The 26,409-nt window shown below is 35.3% G+C and overlaps 1 protein-coding gene across 1 annotated transcript in view; it reads right to left on the minus strand.

Annotated features, from left to right (window-relative positions):
- CATSPERE (catsper channel auxiliary subunit epsilon) overlaps positions 1–26,409 on the minus strand; it is a 220,738-nt gene that overhangs the window by 104,776 nt on the left and 89,553 nt on the right. The window contains exon 9 of the mRNA XM_029226890.1: positions 59–536. Coding sequence (XP_029082723.1) covers positions 59–536 — 478 coding nt within the window. The remainder of the gene's footprint in view (positions 1–58; positions 537–26,409) is intronic.

Here is a 26,409-nt window from a genome sequence, read left to right on the forward strand (position 1 = left end):
TAAGCAAGATATCTATTATGAAATCTAGAATAATTTTTGCAAAATGAGAATACCTTACCCATAAAAACATCATGAATAGTGCTGTTATGTGATAATCTTGATAGATTTCCAAATTCCGTAGGTGTTTGTAAAACTCCAGTATCTGTAAAATTATGATAATAATAGTAGATCCTATGTTTGTCCCATAGTATTAATTCTGGCAGTGCTGAATATATAAAATTTGGAATTAAAAAAGTGTCAGTAGTGACATCTAATGCAAAATCTTGGAATACCCACTGTTTTGTATCTTCATTGTATATCACTAGGTAAATCGTTTTGATGATGCTACATGTAATGCAGTAATTTAGTAACAAGGCAAGTTCCAAAGGGTGTCCTGTATACTCAACATTGTGTATAGTCAGAGTAGCAGCTGATGACATATTTAGAAGTTCTTTCAGTTCTTCAGTAGTTATTATTTTAACAAATTTAAGCAAAGCATATCCAAGATAAACCTCATTTTCTGTCCAGATTGCCATGCTGCTTCTTCTTCCTTTATTCTGTGACAAAATTGAAAATAATTAGACAATCTTTGATTTTATGGACAGTGTTAGCAGTTCCCATCTTCTAATTTGCTACATTTAAAAATAAAACAGTAACTACTAAGATTTAATTTTTATTATATTTCTGACTAATACTTCAGACCTAGAAATATATTACATGAAAATATATTACACGCAAGCATAAAAATAAATTATTCCAGTGATTTTATTATTTTATATACTTTTTCTATCAGTAGAAATAATTATTCTTAATTCCCTTTTAAATCCTCAAAGATCATAAACCTTCTCTTTTCTTATGTGTTTATCCACTCTGGCCAGAAGTGCCCCTTTGACCCTGATGTTTACTGAGGTCAAGATATAAGGACACGGGCTTCCCTGGTGGTGCAGTGGTTGAGAGTCCACCTGCCGATGCAGGGGACACGGGTTCGTGCCCCGGTCCAGGAAGATCCCACATGCCACGGAGCGGCTGGGCCCATGAGCCATGACCGCTAAGCCTGCACATCTGGAGCCTGTGCTCCGCAATGGGAGAGGCCACAACAGTGAGAGGTCCGTGTACCAGAAAAACAAAAAACAAAACAAAATGATATAAGGACACTTACATAGACAGAGGAATGGATAAAGAAGATGTAGTACATATGTACAATGGAATATTACTCAGCCATTAAAAAGAATGAAATAATGCCATTGGCAGCAATACGAATGGACCTAGAGATTGTCATACTGAGTGAAGTAAGTCAGAGAAAGAGAAAATATCATATGATATTGCTTATATGCGGAATCTGAAAAAAAAGATACAAATGAACTTATTTACAAAACAGAAACAGACTCACAGATTTAGAGAACAAACTTATGGTTACCAGGGAGGAAGCATAGAGGGGAGGGATAGTTAGGGAGTTTGGGATTGACATATACACACTGCTATATTTAAAATAAATAACCAAGAAGGAAAAAAATTATAAGGCTACTTCAAACATTATTTTTGGAATTCAAACTTCCTTGGCTAAAGAGAAGAGAGAACTTAAAACCTGAGAGAAAACAATACTACCATTTTATGGACACTGTTACAGAGGAAGGCCATGCACAGACTGCTATGTTTGAAATTCAGTGGGAGTAATTTCATTTAGGGAGTCAAGGTCTCCCTTTCCCCCTGTCTCCCCTCCCCAACTGTTTCTAATTCTTAAAGATTTTTACTTAAAGTGTAGCTTCTCTGTCCATGACAATCAACAGGAGTCTTTTGTGCACATCTTGTCTCCCTAAATAAATTTGTACATTTATTTAATGTACAAATATTTAGTCTATACTCAAACAGGATGTAGACAGAAATCGAACTGATAATTTAAAAAAGAGACCATTTGGGGTAAAAAGACATTTTACCAAACGAAGACTCAATGTAAAGCTTAGAACTTCTGTTGCTAAAAATGAGTGTGAAACAATTCTCAAAAGGGAAATAGATTAGAAACAAAATGGTGAGCCCTTTATAGAAAAGACATAGCTATTCTCACTATTCTTGGCAGAGGGATGAGAAGGGGAATTTGTCATAAACACGATAGATGGGAATTCCAATTAGCCCCAGCCATGGAATGAGATTTCACCCACCCAAAACTCTTTCCTATAGATCTTCAATTAGTGCTTGGGTATAGTAAGCCAAGGTCTTGGGGCAAAGCAGGAAAGCTGAGTAATCCCTCTGATGCAGTCAGGGTCTCTCCCAAATATAAAGCAGTAACCTCTTGAAGATGGGGAGGGGTCAGGCAGCAAGGCAGCAAAGTAGCAAAGTTGAGAGAAATCCATCAGCATTCTGGATGCTCAGCTACCATAGACAGGGAGTAGGATAAGAGAGCTGAGAAAAACTCTCCCTCTGAGATATGTGTGGCCTTTACTGAAAGTATAAAGCAGTAGCCAGGCTAAATTGGGGTCAGGGAATCAGGAGAGAGAGATAGAGATCTCCCAAGGCAAGAAAATCCAGGGACTGATGAGAGAGGAAAGAGAAATCTTCAGTGATTAAGAAAAAAAAAAAAAAGCTGGCAGCTAGACTATAGAGCAGAGATGGCTCTTCTAGGGTTTGGAAAGCTGGTGATTCAGTTGTGAAATATGAAGAGATCTCTGGAATCCTGTCAGTGCTAAGATACCAGGCATGGCAAAAAAGAAAATAGCTATGATAAAACACTGAATATCTAGTGGAAATATGAGCAAAAAGAATGCAGATATGGGGAATTACAGCTAAGATACATAAATGATAAAAAAACAGAATGGAAATGCTAGAAATTAAAAATATGATACCAGGAATAAAGAAATTATTAGATGGATTTAAGAGTAAACTGAGAAAAGCAGAGGAAAAGAGCAGTGAATTTGAAGAGAGGTTAATAGCATGTAATCAAACTGAAATACAAAGAAAAAAAGCAGAGTTGAAAAAAAATTAACTGGTCATCTGAGCTCTGTGGGACTATATTAACTGGTTTCATATATATGTTTTTGGAATCCAAGAAGAAGAGGAAAAAGAGAATAGTGCTGAAGAAGTATTTGAAGAAATAATGTCCAAGAACACCAAAAATTAATGAAAGACAATCTCAGAAATCCAAGAAGTTCAACTGAACCTCAAACAGGATAAATACAAAGGAAATTACACTTAGGCACATAATAAAAGTGCTGAAAACCAAAGATAAAAGGAAAACTCTAAAGCAGCAACAAGTAAAAAGACACATTATATATTTGAGAACAGTGACATGAATAATGACTCACTTCTTACCAAAAATGATGAAAGCCATAAGATAACAGAATGGTGTCTTTATAAATTGCTTTTAAAACAATTGAAAAACAACAAAAAACACCTGTCATCCTATAATTCTGTATTCGGTGGAAAATGTCCTTCAAAACTGAAGGAAAAAAATAAAGACACTTTGATACAGACAAATGCTGAGAGAACATGCAATACAAGAAATTTTAAAGACGTTCTTCAGGTTGAAGGGAAATGAAACCAGGAGGAACACTGGATGTACAGACAGAAATAAAGTGCACACGGGAAGGTATATATAAAAAACTTATTTTGCTAGCAGTTTATATCTATATATCTTTATCACAATTGACTTTTTAAAGCAAAAATATTAACATGGTATTTTGGGATTTATAGCATATTTAGAAATAAATATGAGACCAGAGTACAAAGGATGGGTGGGGTATAAATGGAGTTGTATTGTTATAAGGTTTTTACACTGTTGTGAAGTAAATTTTCTTTAAATTTAGATTCTGATAAATTAAAGATGATTATTGTAAAGTCACGTGCAACTACTAAAAAATAATTTTGAATTAAAAAGAAATCAATATAGGAGACAACATAGAAATACTGAAAATACATGATTCATCCAGAAGAAGACAAGAAACAAAGGAACAAAGAAAAAGAGGCATTAATAGAAAACAAATGCCAAGATGGCAGACTTAACCCCAACCTTAGCAATAGTTATATTAAACTTAAGTGAACTAGCTATTAAAATTTGAAGGCAGATATTGTCACACTGGAGAAAAAGCAAGACCCTATATGCAGTTTACAAGAAATATAAAGTCACAGACAGGTTGATAGTAAAATAATAGAAAAACTTACATCATATAAGCATGAAACATAAGAAAGCTAGTGCAGCTATATTATTATATATAAATAAAACCAAATGAAATACCACTTCACACCTGCTAAAAGAGTTTAAATAATAATGACTGGACACACTAAAGGTTGGTGAGATGTGGAAGTAAATGAAAAAAGGCAGCTATAAATATTTTATAATGTCTTAATTACTATAGCTTTATAATAAATTTTGATACATGGTAGAAGAAATCCTTTGCCCCAACCCCCTCCTAACCCTCAGCCCTTTACTCCATCATATACCTTTTAGAATCATTTTCTGATTTCCACAAAGGAACATTGCATCAAATCTATAGATAAGTTTAGGAAGGATCTAAAAATTTTAAAATATTCTGTATTCCAACAAAGATCTCACACATTTTTAGTGACATTTATTTCTAGGTAAGTTTTTTATTCTACCCTGGATTGCCAAATGACTTTTAGAATCAACTTCTCAATTTCTATAAAAGCCCACTAGGATTTTAATTGAAGTTGTGCTGCATTTCTCAAGAATTGACATTTTAACAATATTGAGTTTTTTCCACCTATGAACATGATACATCTCCCCAGGTAAGTCTTTCACTTCACTCAATAATGTATATAGTTTTTAAGTGTATATATTTGCACATCTTTTGTCAGATTTACCCCTAAGTATTTAACACTTTTGAATCTATTTTAAACAGTATTTAAAAAAATTTCAATTTATAATTGTTCATTTATATGTTTATATATTTCATATACAAAATTAACTTGTTATATTTCATATAAAAATGTAATTGATTTTTATACATTGATTGTGTATACTGCAATCTGGTAAACACACTTATTAGCCCTGATAGCTTTTTGAAAAATAGATTTCATAAGCTTTTCTACATCTAATAATGCTTGAATAAAGACACTTTCCTTTTTAATACAGATTCCTTTTACTTGTTTCTTAACTCACTGCACCAGTTAGAACTGTCAGTACAATGTTGAATAGAAGTGGTGTGGGTAAACATTCTCACCTTGTTCTTTATTTTAAGCAAGAAAGGGAAGAAAGAAACAAAGGAAGAAATGGTGTTAATAGAAAACAAATATCAAATGGTAAGTTTAACCAAAAACAGCAATAATTACATTAAATCTGAGTAGACTAAATAGTCTTTTACCATTATACCATGCTATCTTAAGGTTTTTCATAAAGATTCCTTCTTAAGTTGAGAAAGTTCTCTTCTATTCTTAATTTGCTGATTTTTAAAATCAACTGTGTATATTGGATTTTGTCAAATGCTTTTATGCACCTATTGAGGTGATCATATAGTTTTTCTTTTGTCATTTTCTAATAAGGTGAATTACGTTGATTGACTTTCTATTGTAAATCACTCTTTCATTCCTAAGATAAATTCCACTTGGTCATGATATATTTTCCTTTTTATATATATTTGGATCTGGTTTACTAAAACTTTGTTTATAAGTTTTAAATGTTTGTTTATAAGAGATATTGGTATGCAGTTTTATATTCTTGTAATGTGTTATTTATTCTTGGTTGTGGTATCACATAATGCTTGCCTCATAGAATAAATTAGGAAGTGTCCCGCAGCCCCTTCAATTTTCTGAAAGAGTTTAGAAATGGTGTAATTTATTTTAAAAATATATCATAGAATTCACTGGTGAAATACTCTTGGTCTAAAGTTTTCTCTGTGGGAAGGTTTTTAAATAACAAATTCAATTTCTTTCATTGATATAGGTGTATTCATGTTACCTATTTGTCTTAGGGAAGCTTTGGTAGTTTGTGTAAATTTGTTTTAACTTTGTATTTAAAGTTGTTTAACTTGGCCCCACTGTGAGACAGGTTGGCACCAGCAAAGAACCCACCTGATTCATGCAGATAGCTATACAGAAACCCAGCCCTGTCCTCCAATGGGCTGCAGAAGCCCCATACCCATTGGGCCACACAGCCACCACCCAAAGAGCAGCCTCACAGCCAACTTGGCGAGGTCTCAGCCCCACTGACCAGCACACTCACAGTAGTCAGCCCCACCAAAACAGAAATGTGTATTCAGCCTACATCAGGGCTACCACTAAAGCATATAGTTCTGGTGACCAGAGGGGTGTGCTGCTGGGCCCCATAGAATGTCTCCTACATAAAACCACTTCTATAAGATCAGGAAACATAACTGACCTACCTAACACATGGAAGTAAACAACAAAGAATTGGGAAAATGAGACAGAAGAATATGTTCCAAATGAAGAAACATAGCAAAATCCCGAAATAGAATGAAGTGAAGTGGAGATAAGCAATATATCTGATAAAGTGTTCAAGATAATGAATATAAAATGTTCAATGAATTTGGGAGACGAATGAATGAACACAGTAAAAATTTCAACAGAGTTACAAAATATAAAAAAGAACCAAACAGAGCAGAAGAATACAATAGCTGAAATTAAAAAATAGCCTAGAAGGAATCAACAGTAGATTAGATGATACAGAAGAACAAATCAGTGATCAGGAAGACACAGTAGTGAAAACCACATGAACTGAACAGAAGAAAGAAAAGAATTTTAAAATGAGGATACTTTAAGAGACCTCTTGGACAACATCAAGCATACTAACACTTGCATTATTGGGGAGAAGAGAGAAGGGAGGAGAAGAGAGAAAGAAAGAGGCAGAGAATTTTTGAAGAAATAAGAGCAGAAAACTTCACTAACCTGAGAAAATAAACATTCAGGTCCAGGAAGCACAGAGAGTCCCAAACAAGATGAAGAGCAAGACAAGGTAAAATTAAAATGACAAAAAATTAAAGATAAAGACAGCATCTTAAAAGCAGCAAGAGAAAAGCAACTAGTTATATACAAGGAACTACCATAAGAGAATTACCTGACTTTTCAGGATAAATGCTACAGGCCAGAAGGGAGCAGCACAATATACTGAAGGAGATGAAAGAAAAAAATGTACAACCAAAAATACCTGGCAAGGCTATAATTTATAGACTTTTACAGACAAACAAAAGATAAAAGTGTTCAGCACCACTAAACTGGCTTTATAAGAAATGTTAAAAAAAACTTCTCTAAATGGAAAAGAAAAGGCTACAGCTAGAAATATAAAAATCGTAAAAGGATAAATCTCACTGGTAGAGGCAAACATACAGTAAAGATAGATCAGCCACTTATAAAGCTATTAGGAAGGTTTAAAGATAAAAGTAGAAAAATAATCTATATCCACAATAGGTAGTTAAGGGATACATAAACAAAAAGATGTAAAAAAGACGTCAAAAACATTTTAAAAAGGGGGTGGGTAAAAAGGTAGGTTGGTTAGAATATGCTCAATTTTAGACCATCATCTTAAAATAATCACACATCTATATATAAGCTGTTATATATGAACGTCATGGTAACTGCAAACCAAAAACCTATACTAGATACACACATAAAAGGAATACAACATAATACTAAAGATAGTCATCAAATCACAAGAAAAGTGAAAAGAGAAGAAGAAAGGAACAAAAAAGAACTATAAAAACAAGTGGAAAACAACAAAATGGCAATAAGTACATACCTATCAACATTATGTAAATGGACTAAATGCTCCAATCAAAAGACACAGAGTAGCTAAATGAATACAAAAACAAGACCCATATATAAGCTATTTACAAGAGACTCACTTCATATCTAAAGACACATGCAAACTGAAAGTGAGGGGACGGAAAAAGGTATTTCATTCAAATGGAAATAAAAAGAAAGCTGAGGTACAATACTTATAACAGGCAAAATAGACTTTAAAACAAAGACCATAACAAGAGACAAAGAAAGACATTACATAATGATAAAGGGATCAATCCAAGAAGAAGATATAACTATTATCAATATATATACACCCAATATAGGAACACCTAAATACATAAAGCAAATATTAACACACATAAGAGAGAAACTGACAGTAATGTAATAAAAGTGGGGACTTTAAGACCTCAGTCATATCAACAGATAGATCAATACGGAAACCCTGGCCTTAAATGATACATTAGACTATATGGAATTAATAGATATACACAAAACATTTCATCCCGAAATAGCAGAAGACCCATTCTTTTCAAGTACACATAGAAAATTCCCCAGGATAGAACACAAGCTAGAGCAGAAAACAAGTCTCAATACATTGAAGAAGACTGAAATCATATCAAGCATCTTTATCAATCACAATGGTACGAGACTAGAAATCAACTATAATTAAAACAAAACTGTAAAAACCACAAACACATGGAGTCTAAACAACATGCTATTAAACAACCAATGGGTTGAAGAAATAAAAGAGAAAATAAAAAATCTGGATACAAAAGAAAACAAAAACACAATGATCCAAAATCTATGGGATACAGCAAAAGCAGTTCTAAGAGGGAACTTTATAGCGATACAAGCCTACCTTGGGAAACAAGGAAAATCTCAAATGATCTAACTTTACACCTAAAGGAACTAGAAAAAGAAGAATAAACAAAGCCCAAAGTTTGTAGAAGGAAAGAAATAATGAAGATCAGGGCATAAATAAATAAAATCAGAGACTAAAAAGGCAATAGAAAAGATCAATGAAACTAAGAGTTAGCTCTCTGAAAAGATAAACAAAATTGATAAACCTTTAGCCAGACTCATCAAGAAAAAAACCCAGATAGCCCAAATCAATAAAATCAGAAACAAAAGAGAAGTGACAACTGATACCACAGAAATAAAAAGGAGCATAAGAGATTACTATTAACAATTACACATCAATGGAATGGAGAATATAGAAAAATTGGATACACTCCTAGAACTTAACAACTACCCAAGAATGAATCAGGAAGAATGTATAAACAGACCAATTACCAGTAATTAACTTGAATCAGTAATTTAAAAACCTCCTAATAAACAAAAAAATTACATGTGAATTTTATCAAAATTTAAAGAAAAGTTAACATCTGTCTTTCTAAAATTATTCCAAAAAATTGAAGAAGAAGGAATGGTTCTGAAATCATTCCAAAGGTTGCATTACATGGATACCAGAAACCAAAGACACCACACAAAAAGAAAATTACAGACTAATATCATTGATAAACATAGATGCAAAATTCCTCAACAAAATATTAGCAAACCAAATGCAATAATACATTAAAAGGATCACACACCATGATCAAGTGGGATTAATCCAGGGATGCAAAAATGGTTCAATATTCAGAAATCAATCGATGTGGCACACTACATTAACAAACTGAAGAATAAAAATTATATTATGATCATCTCAATAGATGCAGAAAAAGCTTTTGACAAAATTCAGCATACTTTCATGATAAAAACTCTTAACGAAGTAGGTATACAGGGAACATACCTCAACATAATAAACAGCATGTATGACAAACCCACAGCCAACACCAAACTAACAATGAAAAGCTAAAAGCATTTCTTCTAAGATCAAGAATGAGACAAGAATGCCCACCCACTCTCACAACTTTTATTCAACCTAGTAATGGAAGCCATGGTAATCAAATATGAAAAAGAAATAGAAGGAATCCGAATTAGAAAGGAAGAAGTAAAACTGTCACTGCTTACAGGTGACATGAAACTATACATAGAAAATCCTATAGACTACTGACTCCAACAAACAAGCAAACAAACAAACAACCCCCCCAAAAACACCAGAAAACAAAAACCATTACAACTAATAAATGAATTCAACAAAGTTGCAGGAAGAAAAATTAATATAAAGAAACCTGTTGCTTTTCTGTACACTAATAATGAACTATCAGAAAGAGAAATTAAGAAAACAATCCCATTTACAATTGCATAAAAAGATTAAATATCTAGGAATAAATCTAACCAAAAAGGTCAAGACTTGAAAAATATTAGATACTGATGAAAGAACTTGAAGACAACACAAAAATTGGAAAGATATACCATGCTTACGGACTGGAAGAATTAATGTTGTTAAAATGACCATATTATGCAAGGCAATAAATAGATTCAACTCAATCCATATCAAAATACCAATGGCTATCACAACATTGTAAGTCAACTATACTCCAATAAAATTTTAAAAAATATTAAAAAAAATACCAATGACTTTTTTTACAGAACAAGTAATTCTAAAATTTGTATGAAAATACAAAGTACCCCAAAGAGCCAAAACAATCATAAGAACAAAGCTGGAGGAATTATGCTCCCTGATTTCAAACACTACAACATAGATACAGTCATCAAAACAGTATGGTACTGGCACAAAAACAGACACAGAGATAAATAGAACAGAATAGAGGACCCCAAAATAACCCACACTTATATGATCAATTAATCTATGACACAGGAGACAAGAATATACAATGGGGAAAAGACAGCCTCTTCAGTAAATGGTGTTGGAAAAACTGGACAGCAACATACAAAAAAATCAAACTCACATACAATCTCATACCACATATAAAAATAAACCCAAAATGGATGAAGATTTAAATATAAGCAGAAACTGTAAAAGTCCTAGAAGAAAACACAGTCAGTATGCTCTATGACATGGATTTTATTTTGGGGGATCTGTCTCCTCAGGCAAGGGCAACAAAAACAAAAACAAACAAATGGTACTACATCAAACTAAAAAGCTTTTGCACAGTAAAGAAAACTATCAACAAAAGTAAAATGCAGCCTACTGAATAGGAGATGTATGCATATTATATATCCAATAAGGGATTAATATCCAAAATATGTAAAGAAATCATACAACTCAACATCATAAAACAAATAACTAAAAAATGGGCAGAGAACCTGATTAGACATTTTTCCAAGGAAGACATACAGATGGCCAACAGACACATGAAAGATGCTCAGCATCACTAATCATAAGGGAAATGCAAATTAATACCAAAATGAGATAACACCTCATAACTGTCAGAATGGCTATAGTTTAAAAGACAACAATAAGTGTTGGTGAGGATGTGGAGAAAAGGGAACCTTGTGTAGTGTTGGCAGCATTGTAAATTGGTGCAGTTACTATGGAAAACAGTATAGATGTTCTAAAAATGTTAAAAATAGTACTGCAATATGATCCAGAAATTTCACTTCTGGGTATTTACACAAAGAAAACAAAACCATTAATTTGAAAAGGTATATACACACCAATGTTCATTGCAGCATTATTTGTAATAGCCAAGAGTTGAAAGCAGTTTAAGTGTCCATGGATAGATGAATAGATAAAAAAGATGTGATATAATCATAAAATAATATAATGGAAAATTGCTCTGCCATAAACAGAATGAAATCTTGCTATTTGTAAAACATGGATGCATCTAGAGGGTATGCTAAGTGAAATAAGTCAGATTAAGATAAATACTGTATGATCTTACTTATGTGTGAAATCTAAAAAACAAAACAAACACACACAACAAAATAGAAATAGACCCATAAATACAGAGAACAAACTGGTAGTTCCGGGGTGTGGGTCGAGGAGGGGGGACTATGAAACAGATTAAGGGGGTTAGGAGGTATACACCTTTGGTTATAAAATAAATAAGTCACAGGGGTGTAACAGATAGCATAAAGAATGTGGTCAATAATATTGTAATAACTTGTATGGGGACAGATGGTTAGTTACTAGACTTATTGTGGTGATCATCTCATAATGTATGCAAATGTCAAATCACTAAGTAGTACACCTGAAAGTAACATAATATTGTACATTGATTATATTTCAACTTAAAAAAGTTGTTTAAAACACTCTTTTTTAAAATTAATTTTTATTGGAGTATAGTTGCATTACAATGTTGTTTTAGTTTCTGCTGTACAGCAAAGTGAATCAGCTATACATATAAATATATCCCCTCCTTTCTGGATTTCCTTCCCATTTAGGTCACCAAAGAGCAATGAGTAGAGTTCCTTGTGCTATACAGTAGATTCTCATTAGTTATCTATTTTATACATAGTAGTGTATATATGTCAATCCCAATCTCCCAATTCATCCACTCCCCCTTCCCCTCTTTGTGTCCATATGTTTGTTCTCTATGTCTGTGTCTCTATTTCTGTTTGTAAATTGGTTAATCTGTACAAATTTTCTAGATTCCACACATATGCATTAATATAGGATATTTGTTTCTCTCTTTTTGACTTACTTCACTCTGTATGACAGTCTCTAGGTCCATCCACGTCTCTGCAAATGGCATAATTTTGTTCCTTCTTATGGCTGAGTAATATTCCATTGTACACATGTACCACATCTTCTTTATCCATTCCTCTGTTGATGGACACTTAGGTTGCTTCTGTGTCCTGGCTATTGTAAATAGTGTTGTGATGAACACTGGGGTGCATGTATCTTTTCGAATTATGGTTTTCTCAGGGTATATGCCCAGTAGTGGGATTTCTGGGTCATATGGTAGTTTTCTTAAGGAACCTCCATACTGTTCTCCATAGTGGCTCTGTCAATTTACTTTCCCACCAAGAGTGCAAGAGAATTCCCTTTTCTCCACACCCTCTCCAGCATTTGTTGTTTGTAGATTTTCTGATGATGCCCATTCTGACTTGTACCTCATTGTAGTTTTTCTTTGCATTTCTCTGATAATTAGTAATGTTGAGCATCTTTTCATGTGCCTCTTGGCCATCTGTATGTCTTCTTTGGAGAAATGTATATTTAGGTCTTCTGCCCATTTTCTAATTGGGTTGTTTGTTTTTCTGATACTGAGATGTTTGTATACTTTGGAGATTAATCCCTTGTCAGTTTCTTCATTTGCAAATATTTTCTACCATTCAGAGTGTTTTCTTTTCGTCTTGTTTGTGGTTTCCTTTGCTGTGCAAAAGCTTTTAAGTTTCATTAGGTCCCATTTGTTTATTTTTGTTTTTATTTTCATTATTCTAGGAGATGGATCAAAAAAGATCTTGCTGTGATTTATGGCAAAGAGTGTTCTGCTTACGTTTTCTAGGAGTTTTATAGTGTCTGGCCATACATTTAGGTCATTAATCCATTTTGAGTTTATTTTTGTGTATGGTGTTAGGGAGTGTTCTAATTTCATTCTTTTACATGTAACTGTCCAATTTTCCCAGCATCACTTACTGAAGAGACTGTCTTTTTTCCATTGTATATTCTTGCCTCCTTTGTCATAGATTAGGTGACCATATGTGTGTGGGTTTATCTCTGGGCTTTCTACTCTGTTCCATTGATTTACATATCTGTTTTTGTGCCAGTACCATGCTGTCTTGATTACTGTAGCTTTGTAGTATAGTCTGAAAAACATTCTTTTCTTACCTTAAAATAGCAGTAGACTTGGTAGTTAGTCCACTTCTCTCAATCCTAATATTGGTAATTTGTGGCTTTTAAAAAAATCTTTAGTCAGTCTAGATGAAAGGATAAAGGAGATGTGGTATATATATTCAATGGAATATTACTCAGCCATAAAAAGGAATGAAATTGGATCATTTGTAGAGACGTGGATGGACCTAGAGACTGTCATACAGAGTGAAGTAAGTCAGAAACAGAAAAACAAATATCGTATATTAATGCATATATGTGGAATCTAGAAAAATAGGAGAGATGAACTGCTTTGCAAGGCAGAAATAGAGACACAGATGTAGAGAACAAACGTATGGACACCAAGGGGGAAAGCGGGGGGTGGGGTGGTGGTGGTGGGACGGATTGGGAGATTGGGATTGAGATACATACACTAATATGTATAAAATAGATAATGAATAAGAACCTGCTGTAGAAAAAAATAAAATAAAATTCCAAAATAAAAAAGGAGCCTGTGAGCTGCAACTAAGACTCAGTGCAACCAAATAAAACAAACGAAAAAACAAACAAATAAATAAATTTCCTCAGCAAATGAAAAAAAGAATCTTTAGTCAGTCTGGGTAAAGTGTTATCAATTTTGTTGATCTCAGATAATCAGCATTTCGTTTCCCTGATTTTCTCTGCAGTTTCTGTTTTCTATGGCATTAATTTACACAATGATTTTTTCTATTTCCTTTCTTCTGTTACTTTTGGTTTAATTTGTGCATATTTTTGCTATTTTATTAATGTGGAAGTAGAGATCATTGATTTGAGACATATCTCCTTTTCTAATACAGGGGAGTAATACTATAAACTTCCATCTAAATAGTGCTTTAGTACCGTACTGCCAATTTTGACATGTACTGTTATCATTTTCTTTCAGTTCAAAACACTTTCTAATTACTTTTTAAGAATTGTCTTTTGACTCATTGATTATTTAGAAGTGTGTCAATTTACTAATTTTTTTGATATTGCAGATATCCTTTTGCCATGGTTGCTAATTTAATTCCATTGTTGTCAGAGAACACAAACCTTGTATGATCTGAATACTTTTAAACATATCTTGACTTGCTTTATGGCCTAGAACAATGATCTATCTTGGTAAATGTTCCATATGTAATTGAGAAGAATGCATATTTTGCTGTTTTTCTGAGTATTTTGACATGTTCTATTAATTTCAATTTGACCCAGATGGTTTACAGTGTTGTCCAAGTCTTCTACTCACTTACTGATTCTCTATTTGTTCTAATTCATTACTAAGAAGAAGTATTAAAGCATTTGATTATAACTGTGGTTTTATCTGTTTATCCTTGAAGTTCTACTTTTTGCTACATATATTTGAAGCTCTATAATTATGTTCATAATCATTTATGATTTTTATGTGTTTGTGATGAACTGACACTATTGCTATTGTGAGATGACCCTCTTTAACAGTGGTAATATTCTTTGCTCTGAAATATACTTTTATATTAATACAGATACCCTGGCTTTCTTTTAAATGATGTTATCATGTATACTTTTGTCTATCCTTTTATTTTATTGACTTATGTATTATTTTAAAATTTTTTTATTTTTTATTATTTTAACATATTTATTGGAGTATAATTGTTCTAAAATGGTGTGCTAGTGTCTGTTTTATAACAAAGGGAATCAGCTATACATATACATATATCCCCATATCTCTTCCCTCTTGCAACTCCCTCCCTCTGATCCTCCCTATCCCACCCCTCCAGGTGGTCACAAAGCACTGAGCTGATCTCCCTGTGCTATGTGGCTTCTTCCCACTAGCTATCGGTTTTACATATGGTAGTGTATATATATATACATGCCATTCTCTCACTTTGTCCCAGCTTACCCTTGGCTTCACCAGGTCCTCAAGTCCATTCTCTAAGTAGGTCTGCATCTTTATTCCTGTACTGCCTCTAGATTCTTTATGACCTTTTTTTTTAAAATTCCATATATATGTGTTAGTGTACAGTATTTGTTTTCTTCTTTTTGACTTACTTCACTCTCTGTGACAGACTCTAAATCCATCCACCTCACTACAAATAATTCAATTTCATTTCTTTTTATGGCTGAGTAATATTCCATTGTATATATGTGCCACATCTTCTTTAACCATTCATCTGTCGAAGGACACTTAGGTTGCTTCCTGGCTATTGTAAATAGAGCAGCAATGAACATTGTGGTATATGACTCTTTTTGAATTATGGTTTTCTCAGGGTATATGCCTAGTAGTGGGATTGCTGGGTCATATGGTAATTCTATTTTTAGTTTTTTAAGGAACCTCCATACTGCTCTCCATAGTGGCTGTATCAACTTACATTCCCACCAACAGTGCAAGACGGTTCCCTTTTCTCCACACCCTCTCCAGCATTTATTGTTTGTAGATTTTTTCATGATGGCCATTCTGACCGGTGTGAGGTGGTAGCTCATTGTAGTTTTGATTTACATTTCTCTAATGATTAATGATGTTGAGCATTCTTTCATGTGTTTGTTGGCAATCTGTATATCTTTGGAGAAATGTCTATTTAGGTCTTCTGCCCATTTTTGGATTGGGTTCTTTGTTTTTTTGATATTGAGCTGCATGAGCTGCTTGTAAATTTTGGACATTAATCTTTTGTCAGTGGCATCATTTGCAAATATTTTCTCCCATTCTGAGGGTTCTCTTTTCGTCTTCTTTATGGTTTCCTTTGCTGTGCAAAAGCTTTTAAGTTTCATTAGGTCCCATTTGTTTATTTTTGCTTTTATTTACATTACTCTAGGAGGTGGGCCAAAAAGGATCTTGCTGTGATTTATGTCATAAGTGTTCTGCCAATGTTTTCCTCTAAGAGTTTTATAGTGTCTGGCCTTACATTTAGGTCTTTAATCCATTTTGAGTTTATTTTTGTGTATGGTGTTAGGGAGTGTTCTAATTTCACTCTTTTACATATAGCTGTCCCGTTTTCCCAGCACCACTTATTGAAGAGGATGTCTTCTCCGTTGTATATTTGAGCCTCCTTTAGCAAAAATAAGGTTACCATATGTGCATGAGATTATCTCTGGGCTTTCTATTCTGTTCCACTGATCTATATTTCTGTTTTGTGCCAGTACCATACTGTCTGGATTACTGTGGCTTTGTAATATAATCTGAAGTCAGGGAGCCTGATTCCTCCAGCTCCATTTTTCTTTGCCAAGATTGCTTTGGTTATTTGGGGTCTATGGTGTTTCCATACAAAATGTGAAATTTTTTGTTCTAGTTCTGTGAAAAATGCCAGTGGTAGTTTGATAGGGATTGCATTGAATCTGTAGATTGCTTTGGGTAGTAGAGTCACTTTCACAATGTTGATTGTTCCAATCCAAGAACATGGTATATCTCGCTATCTGTTTGTATCATCTTTAATTTCTTTCATCAGTGTCTTATAGTTTTCTGCATACAGGTCTTTTTTCTCTTTAGGTATTTTATTCTTTTTGTTGCAATGGTAACTGTGAGTGTTTCCTTAATTTTTCTTTCAGATTTTTCATCATTAGTGTATAGGAATGCAAGAGATTTCTGTGCATTCATTTTTTATCCTGCTACTTTACCAAATTCATTGATTAGCTCTGCTAGTTTTCTGATAGCATTTTTAGGACTCTCTATGTAGAGTATCATGTCATCTGCAAACAGTGACAGTTTTACTTCTTTTCTGATTTAGATTCCTTCTTTTTCTTCTCTGATTGCTGTGGTTAAAACTTCCAAAACAATGTTGAATAACAGTGGTGAGAGTGGGGAACCTTGTCTTATTCCTGATCTTAGTGGAAATGGTTTCAGTTTTTCACCATTGAGGACGATGTTGGCTGTGGGTTTGTCATATATGGCCTTTATTATGTTGAGGTAAGTTCCCTCTATGCCTACTTTCTGCAGGGTTTTTAATATAAATGGGTGCTGAATTTTGTCAAAGACTTTTTCTGCATCTATTGAAATGATCATATGGTTTTTATTCTTCAATTTGTGAATATGGTGTATCACATTGATTGATTTGTGTATATTGAAGAATCGTTGCATTCCTGGGATAAACCCCACTTGATCATGGTGTATGATCCTTTTAATGTGCTGTTGGATTGTGGTTGCTAGTATTTTGTTGAGGATTTTTGCATCTATGTTGATCAGTGATATTGGCCTGTAGTTTCCTTTCTTTGTGACATCTTTGTCTGGTTCTGGTATCAGGATGATGGAGGCCTCGTAGAATGAGTTTGGGAATGTTCCCCCCTCTGTATAATTTGGAAGAGATTGAGAAGGATAGGTGTTAGCTCGTCTTTAAATGTTTCATAGAATTCACTGGTGAAGCCATCTGGTCCTGGGCTTTTGTTTGTTCGAAGATTTTTAATCACAGTTTTAATTTCAGTGCTTGTGATGGGTCTGTTTATATTTTTTATTTCTTCCTGGTTCAGTCTTGGAAGGTTGTGCTTTTCTAAGAATGTGTCCATTTCTTCCAGGTTGTCCATTTTATTGGCACAGAGTTACTTGTAGCAATCTCTCATGATCCTTTGTACTTCTGCAGTATCAGTTGTTACTTCTCCTTTATCATTTCTAATTCTGTTGATTTGAGTCTTCTCCGTTTTTTTCTTGATGAGTCTGGCTAATGGTTTATCAATTTTGTATATCTTCTCAAAGAACCATCTTCTAGTTTTATTGATCTTCATTATTGGTTCCTTCATTTCTTTTTCATTTTTTTCTGATCTGATCTTTATGATTCCTTTCCTTCTGCTAACTTTGGGGTGTTTTTGTTCTTTTTTCTCTAATTGTTATAAGCGTAGGTTAGGCTGTTTATTTGAGATGTTTCTTAAGGTAGGATTGTATTGCAAAAACTCCCCTCTTAGAACTGCTTTGGCTGCATCCCATAGGTTTTGGGTGGTCGTGGTTTCATTGTCATTTGTTTCTAGGTATTTTTTGATTTCCTCTTTGATTCCTTCAGTGATCTGCCGGTTATTGAGTAGTGTATTGTTTAGCCTCCATGTGTTTGTATTTTTTAAAGATTTTTTCCTGTAATTGATATCTAGCTTCATAGCGTTGTGGTTGGAAAGGATACTTAATACGATTTCAATTTTCTTAAATTTACCGAGGCTTGATTTGTGACTCAAGGTATGATCTATCCTGGAGAATGTTCCATGAGCACTTGAGAAAAATGTGTATTCTGTTGTTTTTGGATGGAATGTCCAATAAATATCAGTTAAGTCCATCTTGTTTAAGGTATCATTTAAAGCTTGTCTTTCCTTATTTATTTTCATTTTGGATGATCTATCCATTGGTGAAAGTGGGGTGTTAAAGTCCCCTACTATGATTGTGTTACTGTCGATTTCCCCTTTTATGGCTGTTAGTATTTGCCTTATGTATTGAGGTGCTCCTATGTTGGGTGCATAAATATTTACCATTGTTATATCTTCTTCTTGGATTGATCCCTTAATCATTATATAGTGTCCTTCCTTGTCTCTTGTAATAATCTTTATTTTAAAGTCTATTTTGTCTGATATGAGAATTGTTACTCCAAATTTCTTTTGGTTTCCGTTTGCATGGACTATCGTTTCCATTTCCCTCACTTTCAGTCTGTACGTGTCCCTAGGTCTGAAGTGGGTCTCTTTTAGACAGCATATATACGGGCCTTGTTTTTGTATCATTTCAGCCAGTCGATGTATTTTGGTTGGAGCATTTAATCATTTATATTTAAGGTAATTATCGATATGTATGTTCCTATTACCATTTTCTTAATTGTTTTGGGTTTGTTATTGTAGGTCTTTTCTTTCTCTTGCGTTTCCTGCGTAGAGCAGTTCCTTTAGCATTTGTTGTAAAGCTGTCTTGGTGGTGCTGAATTCTCTTAGCTTTTGCTTGTCTGTAAAGGTTTTAATTTCCTGTCGAATCTGCGTGAGATCCTTGCTGGGTAGAGTAATCTTGGTCGTAGGTTTTCCGTTTCATCACTTTAAAAATGTCCTGCCACTCCCCTGTGGCTTTCAAAGTTCCTGCTGAAAGATCAGCTGTTAACCTTATGAGGATTCCCTTGTATGTTATTTGTCATTTTTCCCTTGCTGCTTTTAATATTTTTTCTTTGTATTTAAGTTTTGATAGTTTGATTAATATATCTTGGCGTGTTTCTCCTTGGATTTCTCCTGTATGGGGCTCTGTGCACTTCCTGGACTTGATTGACTATTTCCTTTCCCATATGAGGGAAATTTTCAACCATACTCTTTTCAAATATTTTCTCATACCCTTTCTTTTTCTCTTCTTCTTCTGGGACCCCTATAATTAGAATCTTGGTGTGTTTAATGTTGTCCCAGAGGTCTCTGAGATTATCCCTCAATTCTTTTCATTCTTTTTTCTTTATTCTGCTGTGTAGTAGTTATTGCCACTATTGTATCTTCCAGGTCACTTTTCCGTTCTTCTGCCTCAGTTATTCTACTATTGATTCCTTCTAAAGAATTATTTATTTCATTTATTGTGTTGTTCATCATTGTTTGTTTGCCCTTTAATTCCTCTAGATCCTTGTTAAACGTTTCTTGTATTTTCTCCTTTCTATTTCCAAGATTGTGGATCATCATTACTATCATTACTCTGAATTCTTTTCCAGGTAGACTGCCTATTTCCTCTTCATATGTTTGGTCTGGTGGGTTTTTATCTTGTTCCTTCATCTGCTTTGTGTTTCTCTGTCTTCTCATTTTTCTTAACTTACTGTATTTGGGGGTCTCCTTTTCACAGGCTGCAGGTTCATAGTTCCCATTGTTTTTGGTGTCTGTCTCCAGTGACTAAGGTTGTTTCAGTGGGTTGTGTATGCTTCCTGGTGGAGGGGACTAGTGCCTGTGTTCTGGTGGATGAGGCTGGATCTTGTTTTTCTGGTGGGCAGGTCCACATCCAGTGGTGTGTTTTGGGGTGTCTGTGACCTTATTATGATTTTAGGCAGCCTCTGTCCTAATGGGTGGGGTTGTGTTCCTGTCTTGCTAGTTGTTTGGCATAGGGTGTCCAGCACTGTGGCTTGCTGGTTGTTGAATGGAGCTGGGTCTTGGCGTTTAGATGGAGATCTCTGGGAGATTTTCACTGTTTGATATTACATTGAGCTGGGAGGTCTCTGATGGTCCAATGTCCTGAACTCAGCTCTCCCACCTTAGAGGCAGAGGCCTGATGCCTGGCCAGAGCACCAAGACCCTGTCATCCACATGGCTCAGAATAAAAAGGAGAAAAAAAGAAAGAAAAATAAAATAAAGTTATTAAAATTAAAAATAAAAAAATTTTAAATTTTTAAAAAAGAAAGAAAGAAAGAAGAGAGGTACCAAACCAAAAAACAAATCCACCAATGATAACAAGTGCTAAAAACTATACTAAAAGAAAAACAACAACAAGAACAAAAATGGACAGACAGAACCCTAGGACAAATGGTAAAAGTAAAGCTATACAGACAAAAACATACACAGAAGTATACACATACACACTCACAAAAAGAGATAAAGGAAAAAAAATATATATCATTGCTCCCAAAGTCCATCACCTCAATTTGTGAAGATTCGTTGTCTATTCAGGTATTCTAAAGATGCAGGGTACATCAAGTTGATTGTGGAGATTTAATCTGTTGCTCCTGAGGCTTCTGGGAGAAATTTCCCTTTCTCTTCTTTGTTCGCACGGCTCCTGGGTTTCAGTTGTGGAATTGGCCCTATCTCTGCGTGTAGGTCGCCTGAGGGTGTCTGTTCCCGCTCAGACAGGACAGGGTTAAAGGAGCAGCTGATTAGGGGGCTCTGGCTCACTTAGGTCAAGGGGAGGGAGGGGTACGGAATGTGGGGTGAGCCTGCGGTGGCAGAGGCTGGCGTGACGTTGCAACTTCCTGAGGTGCCCCGTGTGTTCTCCTGGGGAAGTTGTCCCTGGCTCATGGGACCCTGGCAGTGGCAGGCTGCACAGGCTCCTGGGAGGGGAGGTGTGGACTGTGACCTGTGCTTGCACACAGGCTTCTTGGTGGCTGCAGTAGGAGCCTTAGAATCTCATGCCCATCTCTGGGGTCCGCCCTGATAGCCACAGCTTGTGCCCGTCTCTGGAGCTTGTTTAGGTGGTGCTCTTAATCCCGTCTCCTCATGCACCACAAAACAAATAGCCAAAAAACGTCTCTTGCCTCTTCAGTAGTTCCAGACTTCTTCCAGGACTCCCTCCCAGCTAGCTGCGGTGCACTAGCCCCTTTCAGGCTGTGTTCACGCAGCCAACCCCAGTCTTCTCCCTGGGATCTGACCCCTGAAGCCGGAGCCTGAGCTCTCAGCCCCCACCCGACCTAGCGGTTGAGTAGACAAGCCTCTTGGGCTGGTGAGTGCTGGTCAGCACTGATCCTCTGTGCAGGAATCTCTCCACTTTGCCCTCTGCACCCCTGTTGCTGCACTCTCCCCTGTGGCTCTCAAGCTTCCCCCCTCCCCCCACTGTTTCTGCCAGCGAAGGGGCTTACTAGTGTGTGGAAACCTTTCCTCCTTCACAGCTCCTTCCCACTGGTGCAGGTTCCATCTCTATTCTTTTGTCTCTGTTTTTTCTTTTTTCTTTTGCCCTACCCATGTACGTGGGGAGTTTCTTGCTTTTTGGGAGGTCTGAGGTCTTCTGCTAGCATTCAGTAGGTGTTCTATAGGAGTTGTTCCATATGTAGATGTATTTCTGACGTATTTGTAGGGAGGAAGGTGATCTCCACATGTTACTCTTCCACAATCTTGAAGCTACTCTTACCTTTTTATTTTATGCTAGTTTTGCCTTCATATATAAAGTATGTTTCTTGTAGGCACCATATAGTTGGGTCTTGATCTTTTTGCTCTGATAATCTCTGACTTTTAATTATAATGTTTGGATCATTTACACTTATTTATTTTAAAAATATTTATTTATTTATTTGTCTGTGTTGGGTCTTAGTTGCAGCATGTGGGATCATCATTGCTGTGTGCAGTATGCTCATTGTGGCATGCAGGATTTTTAGTTGCAGCATGCAAACTCTTATTTGCGGCATGTGGGATCTAGTTCCCTGACCAGGAATCAAACCCAGGCCCCCTGCATTGGGAGCATGGCGTCTTAGCCACTGGACCATCAGGGAAGTCCCTGGATCATTTCCATTTAATTGATTATTTATATGGTTAGGTTTAACTCTATTATCTTTTTTGTTTTCTACTTGTCCCAGCTTTTCTTTTTATTCTTTTAGCTCTTGTTTGAGATTAACTGAATATTTTTTATGATCACATAGCATAATTTTTAATTTTGTCATTTTATTGGTCACTGTAGTGCTGATAATATACATCTTTAGGGACTTCCCTGGTGGTCAAGTTATTATCCCTGGTGGTCAAGTTATTATTCCCTGGTGGTCAAGTTATTATTCCCTGGTTAAATAATAATAAGAAATATTATAAATGTAATCTTGTAGATACCATTTGTGGTGATTTTCACTTCTTTGTGTAGGTCCACAGTTCCATCTGGTATCATTTTCCTTCCACTCAAAGGGCTTGCTTTAGCACATTTCTTCTTTGTGGGTGTGCTAATGATGAATTAGCCCAACTTTAGTACATCTGAAAAAGTATTTTCACTTCATTTTTGAAAGATATTTTCATGGCTTTAGAATTCTATATTTGAAAGAGGTTGCTCCACTGTCTTTTCACCTGCATTGTTTCCAATGAGAAATTTGATGTCATACTTATCTTTGTTCCTTTGTATATAAAATATTTTATTCTTCTGACTGCTTTTAAGATTTTTCTCTTTATCATTAGCTCTGAGTAATTTGATTATGTGTCTTGGTATAGTTTTCTTCATATTTCACATGCTTGGGGTTCACTGAGCATTTTAGATTTTTAGGTTTCAGCTTTAATCAAATTTGGATCATTCTGGCCATTAATTTTTCAAAAAATATTTTTGTGCCTCCTTCCTACTTCAAGAATTCCAAGTACATCCATGTTAGGCTGCATGAAGTTTCACAATCACTGTGAGGTTCTTTTTATTTTATTTATTTATTTTTGGTCTTGTATTCTCTGTATATCATTTTGAATAATTTCTACTGCTGTTTTGATGCTCACTAATCCTTTCTTCTATAATGCCTGCTGGTAATCACATCCAATGTCCTTTTTAAAAATCTCAGTCATAGAAGTTTTCATCTCTCAAAGTTTGATTTGGGTATTTTCTTAAATATAAAATATCTTCCTATCTCTACTTTACATGCTTTTTTCCTCTCTAGCTTTTGAATATGTGAAACACAGGTATCTCTTTTAATATCTTTGTCTGCTAATTCTAACATCTGTGTCAGTTTCGGTTCAATTTTGATAAGTTAATTTTTCTTTTCAATATGGATCATATTTTCTTGTTCTTTGTATGCTTGGTATTTTTGATTGAATGACAGAAATTGTGACTATTACCTTGTTGGGTGCTGAATATTTTTTTAAAATATTCTTGAGTTTTGTTCTGAGATGTCTTAAATTACTTTAAAACAGCTGGATACTTTTGGGTTTTTTTTTTTAAGATTTGTTAGATGAGACCAGAGAAGCACTTTGTCTAGTGATATTATTCTCAGTAGTGAGGCAAGACCCTTAGGAGCACTCTACTCAATCCCCCATGAATTGTTATGTGTGTTTTCAGTCTGGCTGGTTAGAACAGGTACTGTTCCCATCCCTGTGTGAGTAATAAATTCAATTCCCTAGTCCTTCCATTCAGTTTTTTCCCCAGGATTGGATAGTTTCCCCACAAATATAGACTGATTGATACACTGCTGAATACATGAGGGGAGTCCTTGGAAAATCTCTAGAATTCTGTGTGCAGCTCTCTTATCGTTACTATTCTGCTTTGCAAGATCCAGCCACCTTCCCTCCCCTGACTATGAGTTCCACTTCCTCAACTAAGTGAATCTGCTGGACTCTGTCTCAGTCTCCTATGTCACCATTCCCTGGTCTGGGAACTTTCTCAAGACATTAAGCAGGGGCAATTGCAGGGCTTATCTTGATTTCCAATGTTTTTGAATATATAAAGCATGGTTTCATACTATTTTCTGCTGTTGTTTCATGCTGGAACATAAATATATATATCCTATTTTTTATTCTATCTTGTGCAGAAGTGGAAGATTCTAATATAAGCATTTAATCCTATAAATTCCATTTTAGGCACTTCTTTAGCAGAACTCCATAAAATTTGACATCTTATATCCTCACTTTCATTCAGTTAAAAGAATATCTAAAGACAGTGATGAAGAGACCTTTGAGATGGTGGAGGAGTAAGACATGGAGATCACCTTCCACCCACAAATACATCAGAAATACATCGACACGTGGAACAACTCCTACAGAACACCTACTGAATGCTGGCAGAAGACCGCAGATTTCCCAAAAGCCATGTGGTTGACAGGGTCTTGATGCTCTGGCCAGTATCAGGCCTATGTCTCTGAGGTGGGAGAGCTGAGTTCAGGACCTTGGTCCACCAGAGACCTCCCAGCTCCACGTAATATCAAATGGCAAAAACTCTCCCAGAGATCTCCATCTCAATGCTAAGAGCCAGTTAAACTCAACGACCAGCAAGCTACAGTACCAGAAAACCTATGCCAAACAACTAGCAAGACAGGAACACAACCCCACCCATTAGCAGAGAGGTTGCTTTAAATCATAATAATGTCACAGACACCCCAAATCACACCACCAGACGTGGTCCTGCCCATCAGAAAAACAAGACCCAGGCTCATCCACAAGAACACAGGCATTAGTCCCCTCCACTAGGAAGCCTACACAACTGAACTGAACCAACCTTAGCCACTGGGGGCAGACACCAAAAACAACGGGAAGTACAAACCTGCAGCCTGTGAAAAGGAGACCCCAAACACAGTAAGTTAAGCAAAATGAGAAGACAGAGAAACACACAGCAGATGAAGGAGCAAGGTAAAAACCGACTAGACCAAACAACTGAAGAGGAAATAGGCAGTCTACCTGAAAAAGATTTCAGAGTAATGATAGTAATGATGATCCACAATCTTGGAAATAGAAAGGAGAAAATACAAGAAACGTTTAACAAGGATCTAGAGGAATTAAAGGGCAAACAAACAATGATGAACAACACAATAAATGAAATAAATAATTCTTTAGAAGGAATCAATAGTAGAATAACTGAGGCAGAAGAATGGATAAGTGACCTGGAAGATAAAAGAGTGGAAATAACTACAGCAGAGCAGAATAAAGAGAAAAGAATGAGAAGAATTGAGGACAGTCTTAGAGACCTCTGGGACAACATTAAACACACCAATATTCGAATTATAGGGGTCCCAGAAGAAAAAGAGAAAAAGAAAAGGACTGAGAAAATATTTGAAGAGATTATAGTTGAAAATTTCCCTTATATGAGAACAGGAATAATCAATCAAGTACAGGAAGCACACAGAGTCCCATAGAGGAGAAATCCAAGGAGAAACACGCCAAGACACATATTAATCAAACTATCAAAAATTAAATACAAAGAAAAAATATTAAAAGCAGTAAGGGAAAAAAACCAAATAACACACAAAGGAATTCCCATAAGGTTAACAGCTGATCTTTCAGCAGGAACTCTGAAAGCCACAAGGGAGTGGCAGGACATATGTAAAGTGATGAAAGGGAAACCTTTCAACCAAGATTACTCTACCCAGCAAGGATCTCATGCAGATTTGAGGGAGAAATTAAAACCTTTACAGACAAGCAAAAGCTAAGAGATTTCAGCACCACCAAACCAGCTTTACAACAAATGCTAAAGGAAATTCTCTAGGCAGGAAACACAAGAGAAGGAAAAGACCTACAATAACAAACCCAAAACAATTAAGAAAATGGGAATAGGAATGTACATATTGATATCTACCTTAAATGTAAATGGATTAAATGCTCCCACCAAAATACATCGACTGGCTGAAATGATACAAAAACAAGACCCGTATATATGCTGTCTACAAGAGACCCACTTCAGACATAGGGACACATACAGACTGAATGTGAGGGGATGGGCAAAGATATTCCATGCAAATGGAAATCAAAAGAAAGCTGGAGTAGCAATTCTCATATCAGACAAAATAGACTTTAAAATAAAG

The sequence above is a fragment of the Monodon monoceros genome, unplaced genomic scaffold (assembly GCF_005190385.1).
Source record: "Monodon monoceros isolate NGI ecotype Baffin Bay Population unplaced genomic scaffold, NGI_Narwhal_1 Super_Scaffold_18, whole genome shotgun sequence".
Lineage (NCBI taxonomy): Eukaryota > Metazoa > Chordata > Mammalia > Artiodactyla > Monodontidae > Monodon > Monodon monoceros.